Source organism: Filicampus tigris, chromosome 8, assembly GCF_054856515.1.
Source record: "Filicampus tigris isolate MCC_2025a chromosome 8, RoL_Ftig_1.0, whole genome shotgun sequence".
NCBI lineage: Eukaryota > Metazoa > Chordata > Actinopteri > Syngnathiformes > Syngnathidae > Filicampus > Filicampus tigris.
In genome coordinates, this window is record NC_141224.1 from 10,471,251 (window position 1) to 10,482,291 (window position 11,041).

Below are 11,041 nucleotides of genomic sequence, written 5' to 3' on the forward strand. Positions count from 1 at the left end.
CCCCACTATTTGAGAAGCACTGCATTAATCTGACAGTGATGACATGAAACAAAATATTATGACTGTAGAAATGACTTCACTCACAACATAATTACAAGACAAACGAACACCCTTATTAAATCATAGCTAATGTTGATATATTACAGGATATTCTCATTGCTATAATGGTGATAAGTATTCTGGTCCACTTGGGGTTTCACTGAGGAGGAGATCCTCAGTGTCGTCGTGCGTTAGGCACATGGTGTGTGCGGGGGTGAGTGCGTACGTGTGCGTGTGTGTGTGTGGAAAATGGGGGGGGGTGGCGGATGCGTTTCACAATAACGTGTCTCAGAGGAAGTTTGTACACTCATGATAGAAATTGGACTGCCAGTGCAAAGACAGCCAGTAGAATCCACAAGCAGGACTGCTTCGGGAGGCGATGTGAACACTTTGCGACTCCTCTCCGGGGGGATTTTAGGCAAAAAAAAAAAAAAAAGATGCACCGTTTTCACTCTCTGCTGTGGGTTCTATGCGCCACGCCAGTATGCGGCATTTTCCAGGGGACTTGTCTGAAAAAAGGTAAACTTTCTCTAAATGTTATCCTCTCTCGCAAGGAACTTTTATCTAAATCTCGCGACTGAAAGGATTTGACCTTTAAATACATGGGGGGGCGGGGGGGGGGTGGTATTGCACATGTCAGTTGTTTGCAGAGGACACTATGATAATGAATGTGATTGTAGTTTGTTCAAAAGTTATTGTTCTTTAATAAAGGCACAAAATTATTCTGGTAGGGAGGTTGGTGAAGCGTAAAAAAAAAAAAAAAGAAACTAGTTTTTTTTATTCGGCTTTATTGGACTGCAAATGACAAGCGCAAGGCAATGGTGTCATAATATGTCAGAATTTCATTTGCATTTGTTTCCATTTCATTTTTAGCCCCTCCAGATGATTTGCCTCATCACGTGAGAAAGTCTGTTTACTCTTAAAATAATAGCTAAAGGTCATTTCGTGTCAACATTTATCTCTCTCTCTCTCCAAACTGTCCAGAGTGAACTCAGAAGCGGTCGAGGTCAAAGTGGTTATTCAAATAAGAGAAAGAGAGGGAAAGCACATTGGGAATATTGTGCACAGAAAAAGAAATTGAGAATTAATAGCGGAAGTACACATATGTGGTTTGAGGGGAACAAAACATGTCCAAAAGATGATTCTGCAATGTGCGCTTAACGTATCCTAACCCCAAACCTATTCCTAGCCCTGATTTATCCTAACTAAAAGTCTACACACCCCTGTTCCAATGACAGTTTTTTTGTGATGAACAAAAACATGACACCAGGAGAAATCATTTTAAAACTGCAGGAATTTACGGCACCATACTGGCTGTTTCATACGTGTGACAATAATCTCCTTTTTTCCTCATTTGTCTGGAATATGGGATATGGAAGCAAGATGGAGGCCTTATCTTTCAAAGAAAAACATCCAAACCCAGCTACATTTTGCAAAAAAAAAAAAAAAAAAAAAAAACACTTGAAAATCGCATGTTACGAAATATGTTATGGTCCAACGGAACCATGTTTGAACTTTTTGTCCATAATTCCAAAGGGTATGTTTGATGCAAGCAACACTGCTCATCATCAAAAGAACACTATTCCCAGAGTAAAGAATGGCGTCGTCAGGGTGGAGGGAATTAATGAACAGAATTGAACATCTGTGGCCATTTGCAATCTGGCAAACTAGCAAGTGTTTTTGCAAAGAATTGTTAAGCCCTATGAACTCAGCCTTAGTTCTTGTTGCTCCACTAAGTGTAAATTAAAACACAATTCTTTATATACGGTTCAAAATCAACAATGATACATTGTTAACTTATTTGTTCTCTCTCTCTTTAGAGCCTCCTCCCGGAGTGTTGGTGGTGTCCCCAGAAAGCAGTTTAGTTCTTTCCTGCGATGGCGATGTGAGGGTGGATGGAGCGAAAGTCAAAGTGGCTAAACACACTTCCGATGACAAAGACGCTACTAGTGAGACACGCGCCAGCAACGGAGATTTAAGAAAATATGATGTGAACGTATCGAAGGAGAAAAACCAGGAGGAAGGCGTCGCGAGTGCTGGATATACGACATCATCATCCTTTCCCACACATCGAGTGGTGGAGACGACCGTTATACCTCTAGAGGGCGAAAACGCCAATGGCAGCAGGGGGACGAGGTTCGTCAAAGGGAAATCCAAGTGGAAGTGGAACGGGAAGACAGTGGGGAGAGGACACTGGGACTGGGGCGGCTTCACGTCTGGGAGGAGCGGGACGCAGCTCTCTGTGTCCTCGGTGCGACTGAAGGATTCTGGGAATTACACTTGTCACCACAGAGGTCGGGTGATGTTTTCCTTGAAGGTCATTGTGGGAGGTGAGTCAACATAGTGTTGAACCATTTAGAAAAATCATCTAATTGGAATTTTTGGGGCGATTGCGATTTATTATGTGATTATTTTTTCAAGGTCCTTCCAGTGTGTTTTTTAACAAAAGCAAACAATAAAGTCAACTGCATTATGATCAACAATATCCGATTTATTACATGAATGTTTGGGCCATAGGTTAGGCATGTGCTGAATTTATTATTTGACTTACAACAAGTTTTAATGTCAGCTAAATTACATTTGCATGGTTGCAGGCAACCACAATGATATGTTTGTGATGCTAAACAGTGGAAGCTTGACCTACCAACTTTTTTGTGTTCAGAGACGTTTTTTGGCCGATTTTTTGCCGATTTTTTGCTTTTGTCACAAGCCTTCCTCTAAACCCTAACCATAGTTTGAAGCCCTACCTCTAAACCCTAAACTGAGTTTGAAACTACTTATTAACCCTAACCCTGATTTGAAACCATCCTTCTAAACCCTAACCCTAGTTTGAAACCCTTCTTTTAAAACGTACGGACAGAAATTATACTTTATAAAACCAGTTTTATTCTTTACAATCTCTTTGTTATGTTTTATTATGTTTTTATACTATGTACTGGTTTTTTTATTATACTAAAAACAACACGCAACAAAAAGGTGGTGTTTTTTTAGGGAAATGGAACACATGAACTAACTTTCAATTCATATTAGTAGCAAAACCCGATTTGATAAACCGTACGATTAACCCCCATGTTTGAGTTGAACTAAGACAAAACCAAAACTATTATTGCCATTGGGGCCGCTAGTTTGCCGCTAGCTTCTACGAATGCTACAGTTTGGTCATGTGTTACAATATTGACCTTTGATTTATCCCTTGCAAGCACAGTGGTCACTACAGTGGACAGCTATTTAAAAGTTGCTTTCGCCTATATTAATTAATCCCCCAAAAAATCTTGATATTATAAATCAAATCATCAAATCATAATTCATACATGAAAGGGTTAAATCATTGGTTTTTTTTTTTAATATTGTCATTCCCAAATTTACACCAATGCAAGTGTGATTTTAAAAAGAATAGCTATTAAAAAACGTTACATTTGGCTCGCTGGTGGTCGGGCCTATTTTTTTTAGAATAGTAATACAAAAAAATCTCACTGGTCATCTGATTTTATAAAAGGTTAGGGTTTTGTAAACCACGGTTTACTCATGTGGTCCTTGGGGGCTAACTGGTGTCCACGGGCACCATGTTGGTGATCGCTGTCCTAAGTCATAAAAACGGCAATGGTTTCCATTCCATGATGTGAACAGAAAAACAATTGATGTACTGTAGATATAACGTTGTGGCTGAAAAGTACACTGCATCACTGCGGTTGGAATCTTGGAGCGAGCAGAAAACACTCACTACAGTTGTTCCTTACTGCTAATTTACATAATATGTGTCTAGATCGATCAAATGTACCGTCTTTTTGGCACTCTGCTATTCTTTATCATTAAATATGGCCTAATGATGTTATGCTTATTTGAACAAATTGCCACATTTCTCTGGTTGTTCTTTACGTTCTTTAAATTCAGTAGACCCTGAGGAAATTAGATACTTAAAATAGTTTTCGATTTGTGTTTTTACCGAAGTGGGGGTGTCATTGAGAATGATTACAAATATTCAGATGAATCATTAACAGTGAGGGTTTATGTCCTGCAGATCCTCCAGAAGTTCCCAGCCTGTCCTGCTCCAAAAAGTCACCCAGCAGTAAGATCCGCTGTGATTGGACGCCTAAGAAGCCGTTGACATTACATCCAAACTGCTATCTCTTAATCAATAAAAGGTAAGCGTATTCGCTTGATATGATACCACTGTTAAAGCTTGACACACGTCAGGATATGAGTCAACGTAATAAAAGCTGTTGCGACTCCCAACCAGTGTGCCACAGCATGTTACGGAGCCTTGAGAGATCACCGGGTACGCCGCAGGAAATGATCCACTTTCAAAATTTTGATTTATGTACTCTAAATAATATCTTTGTTCATCTATGTATGCCAGCGATGTATAGTGAGGCATTTACTGTCTAGAGAGTATAGCCAACTGTTGCTTGCTATGAGTATAGCTTTGTGAGTGCGCACACAACATAAAAGTTCAACGCGACAGCCAACATGTGGACGGGGGCTTCGCGCTGGTGTCGCCACTTTAGAGCGCCTCGTTGCTGTGGTGTGAAAAAGCTCTGCAACGACCCGGTGGGATATACAGTGTTGGAGCCACTGGAGGCTTTAAAGCGGAAGTCAACCCAAACATATTGTTTTCAAGAATATGTTCCCAGCGGGCCCACTAGTTGAAACACAGCATTCTGATTAATATTGTGTTTATGGGAAATGAATTAAGCAATAAAATGCACTCGTTTTTAGCCATCTCAGGGGGCGGCCATTTTGTCTTCTGTCGACTGAAAATGACATCACAACTGCTCACAACGACCAATCACGGCTGACCTGTTTTCTGAATCTTGGCCGTGATTGGTCGTTGTGAGCAGTTGTGATGTCATTTTCAGTCGACAGAAGACAAAATGGCCGCCCCCGGAGATAGCTAAAAACGAGTGCATTTTATTGCTTAATTTATATTTCACAAATGCTAAATCAATCAGAATGCCGTGTTTCAACTAGTGGGCCTGCTGGGAACATATTGGTGAAAAAAATATGTTTGGGTTTACTTCCGCTTTAAGCAGATATATTTTTATGACTCAGTTACTGAATGTGAAGGCATAAGAAAGATGCTAGACGATGTAGCATCCATTTTGACAGAGGATATTTCCACAGTGTTGGAGAGCGGGAGGAAAGGCTTGATTTTCACGATTTCAAAGCGTTATTTTATATACTTGGCGATTTTTAATGATTCAGATTTGGCTGGGATGTTAACGACACTGCTCTTTGGCATGTGTGGCAACACTTAAACTACAAAAACAACAATGGAGTTATTTAAAGCTGCAATTTCCAGTGTTCATTTCCTCCCGTGTGAATGACCCTCTCCTCTCTCTTGTTCTGGCCCAGGCCCAGTGACAGATTCCATCGTGCTAAGTGTTCCTTCTCCTCCCAGTGGTCCCGCTGCTGGTGCGTTCTGGAGCACAACGAGGACGAGCTCAGGACACTTCACATGGCCTACTTGTGTGTCACAAACGTGGCGGGAAACGCCACCAGTGCCATCTTGTCCTTTTTCCCTTTGGCCATTTGTAAGTACACACAGTTCTATTTAGCTCACTGCAGAATGTTCAGCGTTTTCAAGTGAATTGTTTTCTCCTCTAGTGAAGCCTGACCCTCCGTCAGCGGTGTCAGTCCAACAGGAAGTGGGACGCGAGACCAGGATGAGGGTGAACTGGACTTTCCCTGCTTCCTGGAAGTCGCAAGATAATTATTATGAGCTCATCTATGAACTCAAATACCAACCCGTCAATTCGTCGCCCTCAAGTATTCAGGTACACAACAATAACAATCACGTGATCACGCGGTAGAGTGCGGACCTTAAAGAAGGGAAATCAACCCAAACGTATTTTTTTCAAGAATATGTTTTATGCAGGCCCACTAGTTGAAACACGGAATTTTGATAAATATTGCGTTTGTGGAATATGAGTTAAGAAGCAAAATCCACTCGTTTTTAGTCACTCTTCCAGTGAGGATGCAGTCACTCTGGTCGACTGAAAATGACATCACAGTTGCTCGGGGCTCAGGTAACGACCAATTACGGCTCACCCGTTTTCTGAAGCTCAGCGCCGTGATTGGTCATTACCTGAGACAAAATGGCTGCCCCCTGAGATGGCTAAAAACGGGTGGATTTTGCTGCTTAACTCATATTACACAAAAGTAATATTAATCAGAATGCCGTGTTTCAACTAGTGGGCCTGCATAGAACATATTCTTGACAAAAATATGTTTGATTTCCACTTCAACCAATTATTACAAAAAAAAAATCTCAGCCTGGTTCAAGGAGAATGACATTACACTTAATCTAATCGACCACATTCAGGTCGAGGGCACCACTTACAATTCACTTCAAAACAATTGGTGTCAGAAGTGGGAAGATTAACAATGAGCTCATTTGGTCGAATATGCTGGGGTTCACTGTATTTAGACAATTATTGTGTGTATGTGTGTGTGTGTTAGCTGAAGTTGATCAAGGGCCGTCGCTCGTTCATCATCACTGACGCGATTCCAGGCGTGGAGTACATGATCCAGCTCAAAACTCAGGATGAATTTGATGGTCTCTGGAGTGGCTGGAGTACACCTGTCTACGGCAGCAGCTGGATTGGTAATTAGAAAAAATAATAATAATAAGATGCACACAGAAGCAAAGATCTCCTTTAATGGCAAAATATCATAATATACTGTACTGTGATTTTGGCATCCTGTCAGAATCCAGCACATCTTATTCCACCCTGGACACAAACGTTGCCATGGAGACCTCACAAGTTTCCTTCCTGCATGTTTGAGTTTTCCGAAGAGCATTCCAAAGAAAGCATAGTTATAAACATGGTTCAGTACACATACTTTTACTTCCAATTGCTCCTCTTCCGCTCTTTGTTTCTCTCAAATATATATTTAATAAAAAAGGTAAAAGGTAAACCACTCTCTCTGCCTGTACAAGGGTAATTACTTTTGTACATAAATACTACGCATCTATAATTACTTTTGTATATTTTCAGTATTCGGTATTATTGTGTTTGTGTGGGATCAAACATTTTATATTGTACAGGTGCAAGCCCATAAATTTCAATAAGGTATAAGGTCATTTATTTTAGTAGTTAAATTTAAATACTGCATTATGCAAATTAAATAAACATTCAAATTCCAATTCCTAGCTTGCAGCCGCCCATCCATTTTCTGTACCACTTATTAGGGTATTGAAATGTATTTTGATGGTTTCTTCTGTTGTAATATTCAAATTTCTTGAGACGGCGAATTATGGATTTTCATCAACATTGTTAGAATCATAAAAAAAAAAATGTTTTTTTAATTCATTAAAAAATCATAATAGTTTCCATGATATTATATCATACTAAGTTGTGCTGCAGTGCAGGTGCTGAATGATATCAAATGAAAAATATATGCACTGTACTTTGTTTTCACAACCTTCATGTATCATTTCAGACACGAGGACACAAGAGCCAATAGCATTGCTGAATGAAGACCTGATGAATGTAACGGTAAACAAGTCTGCCTGTTAATTGGGCACTATTTTCTTTTAGGAGTACATTACAAGCCTTTTGTAAATATTTAGTTTTTAAATGAATGACTACAGAAAACTATATTTAAAATATTATGTAAATTGTATACACTGTTAATGATTCATAAGTCTACTAACGTACTGCGGTATAAGATTAAAGAGCAATGTCTCAACTACGGAAACAAGATACATATCTTGACATTTAAAAATACTCCCAAATGTTCAGAATTCAAAACATCTTCCAATCAAGTTTGCTGACAAACTTTAGAATAGATGCAGTTGATGGATCATTTGATGTATTGTGGTTGTGATTCGGACCAATTGTGGAAGCTAACAAGCTAATGTATATTTGCAAATGTCATTAACACCTGGGAAGCGTAAACCCAAACGATGAAAACCAATGCAACATGGCCCTTTCTGTATTTTCTGAGGATAAAATTGAAATTGAAACAAAAACGAAATCACCACGAAGGGGGAAAAAAACGGTTCTTAAAAAGGCAAGAACACAAAATCACCACAAGGGGGGGGGAAATTGTCCTTTCAAAAAAAGGAAAAAACAAAATCACCATGAGGTGTGGAAACAAGTCTCAAGTGGAAATAAGAGGCTGGAGAACAGCTGGAGAGCAGAGACACGTGCAGAATGGGCAGGTAGGCAAAATCTTCTGGCAAAGGTTGAGGATTTGGGGCTATCTTAAAAAAACAGCTGATTGCCTCCAGATGTGGCTTAACGAGTCCTGCTTTCCAGCAGCTCTGCCACGCCTTCCTGCACTCACCCTGACTGAGAGACGGATAGGAAATGTGGTCAGTGTTGCGGACACAAGACAAAATCACAACCACAACACCCAGCGTCATAACGGCATGCAATTATAAAAATACGTAGAGAGAATGTACATCCAGCTTCAAAGAAATTGCAGCGCTAGCAATATTAAGATAGCATTAAGCACTGTAAATAAATAATCAGACACCTGTCATGGCTGCTACATTAGTAGCATAAGTCCTTCTTAAAAGTGTGTTACTGCCACTAAATCTCATCGGTTTGAAGTTTTACTTTTTGGAATGAAGAATCAGTTCAAAAAAAATCTAAAATCGGCGATCAACTTACCTGTCCAGCAGAAATGTTGCTAATTCTTTATCACTTCTGAATCCTCTCAGCTTCTGTTTCTAAGTTATTAATTGTTGACAGATGAGGGATGGACATTTATTTATTTTCTGGAGATGGATATTTTGCCGTAGTTTCAGAAAAACTCTTGAAGAAAAAGATCGGCGCAAGTACAAGACATGTAGGGAGGGATGATTTTCTTTTCAGATCATTTCTCGCATGTAATATTGTCAGGGAATTTCAAATTCCCCACTTGTAACCCTCTTTTGTGACTTTCTTTCATCTTGTAGTTTCCCGAGTATGAAGGCTCCGCCACAGACGATCCATCTGAAGGTGAGTCAGCCTGCAGGCAATCTTCAAGTCACTGAGTGTGAGACGCAGGGAGGAGATTGTTGATGTTACAAAGTTCTTTCTGATTAGAACAGGAAGTCAAGTCACTGTAGCAAAAGGGGTGCTCAGGAAACATGGCTCAACACACCTTTTTGCATACACCACACCCTAAAATGTACTTTTGGTGGTCACGGCTTTTGTGTCTTTGCAGCACTTCCTGAATCGAGCGTCAGCCCCACAACAGCGTCACATCATATCGTGTGGATCTCTTGTTTGTTTGCCATCCTCGCCATTATTTTGGCCGCCTACGTGTACAGGTAAAACTCAAATCACTGCGTGGGGATTCATTGATGGTTAGCAGAAGTATGTGCAAAAATGATGAAGATGACGACATCGTCACATGAACGGCCACAAAACGGCTGAAGGAGCTGTGAGTCGGCAACACTCCAGTGCTTGTATTTCACTAAATACATGATTATTTTGCAATCAAAAGCCATTCCTAAATGTTGAATTAGTTTCTTCGTATAATGAAACCTCTATTCAGATGTTCGAGGTGTCACCAAAGCAAAAATATTAGCATCAAAGTCACTGTTTTGCTTGATATGTATGCAAAACGGCTGAATTTCTTAAAGATGAATGTATGTTCTACCTCTGATTACAGGAAAACAGAAAATGGTAGAATCTAACTTTTTCTGGTGAAGAAGAGTCTATTCTTTCATTTGTTAGATTCAACATAAAAATAATCATACAACAGAATATTCCGTGGGTCTTGAAGAATCTGTCAAAATGCTCTAAAATCGCTGCCACTCCAGGGTTGTGATCAGTGCAAATGGCTGTCAAACCATATAATTTCATCTAATGAAAATCCGACATTCTAATACTAACATATAATGTGATAAGACATAAATTAGCATAGATATTACGGTTTATTATCTAACCTTCAGACAACCTCTGCTTTAACACGCATTGAGCAGCAATGCATATAAATACGTTTTAAGATCTTCTCTGCCTCTTCTTCTTCCTCATAATTACATTTCATCTCTGCCAGTAGACTTCATTGCTGCCCGGCATGTTTTCAATGTGATACTACACCGAAGGGCCTCAACTCCAAATTCAGACTTCTTGCATAATATAAAAATCCAAATAATATAACTTGAAATCTGCAATATAACAGGGTCACAAAAGATCATTCGTGATAGAACGGACTTGTAATTTTGACCCCCTTGTTCCATTACAGACACAAAGAAAAAATCCTTCCCAAAGTGCACAGTCTGAGGTTCAGGAGCCAATACAAAGGACCTGCCCAGCCCAAACCGGCCACCCCGGTCGCGCCAGAAGGTCGAGCTCTGGTGACCTTTAACCCCCCGTGTCCCGGGGAAGAACCTCCCGAGGGTGAAGAGCTAGAGGAGGCAGACGAAAAAGATGCCGAGACAGAGAGAAAAGAAGCGATTCACTTCAACAATACAAGCTATTTCTTCATGCTGAGCAAGTGACAACATGAAATTAACTCGGAATGTTTATAGCAACACCAGCAAAAGCTTATATGAGATGTGACGTTAAAGAAAAAACGAGTGCTGTCACACGCAAGAATCCGTATCCGTATGCCACAATATCTGGCCACTATACTGCTGTAATATTGTTCATTTCTCTTACTCTGTACTACTTTTTCAGGCTTTTAATATGGCACACACACGCACACAAAAGAAGCATAGTGTAAGAAAAAGGAACGGTTTTGTCTTTTAAGGGCTTTTTATCTTTGACAATGTCAAGCGTACAGCCTTTACGCTACCCTGTATTTAATTTTTGGCGCCGTAATGTACAGTCGGCTGATGAACTTTGTACCAAATGCTCTGTATATAGCTCAGTCAGTACCACGTTTAAATGTTTGTGTCAGATGTTTTTTCTACGGTTTGTAAAATATCACAGCTTGATAAAATTCATGCAGTGTGGAAATGCAAGCATAAAGCTTTATCTTTATGTACTTTTGATTTGGCTGTTGTTGTTTTCAAACACAAACAGTTCATACACTGTGAGCTTTTCATTTAACAATGCAG

The 11,041-nt window shown here is 39.9% G+C and overlaps 1 protein-coding gene and 1 long non-coding RNA gene across 2 annotated transcripts; one reads left to right on the top strand and one right to left on the bottom strand.

The window, feature by feature from the left end:
• Window positions 1–319: 319 nt before the first annotated feature.
• Window positions 320–10,968, top strand: il6r (interleukin 6 receptor). The gene is made up of 10 exons (XM_086037515.1): window positions 320–558; window positions 1,860–2,369; window positions 4,058–4,181; window positions 5,392–5,570; window positions 5,644–5,813; window positions 6,499–6,643; window positions 7,483–7,538; window positions 8,948–8,990; window positions 9,199–9,304; window positions 10,225–10,968. The coding sequence occupies exons 1-10, from the start codon at window positions 477–479 to the stop codon at window positions 10,478–10,480; spliced, it is 1,671 nt and encodes a 556-aa protein (XP_085893641.1). The 5' UTR covers window positions 320–476; the 3' UTR covers window positions 10,481–10,968.
• LOC147143607 (uncharacterized) lies at window positions 5,965–9,221 on the bottom strand. Its single transcript, XR_015087785.1, has 3 exons — window positions 8,661–9,221; window positions 6,726–6,812; window positions 5,965–6,635 (listed from the first exon to the last, which is right to left on the bottom strand). It is a non-coding gene; the product is annotated as an uncharacterized LOC147143607 (long non-coding RNA).
• Window positions 10,969–11,041: the final 73 nt, after the last annotated feature.

Coding starts and splice junctions, on each gene's coding strand:
- il6r (XM_086037515.1), top strand. CDS start 477: ATGCACCGTTTTCACTCTCTGCTGTGGGTTCTATGCGCCACGCCAGTA. Junction 7,539..8,947: donor AAGACCTGATGAATGTAACG/GTAAACAAGTCT, acceptor TTCATCTTGTAG/TTTCCCGAGTATGAAGGCTC. Junction 8,991..9,198: donor CACAGACGATCCATCTGAAG/GTGAGTCAGCCT, acceptor GTGTCTTTGCAG/CACTTCCTGAATCGAGCGTC.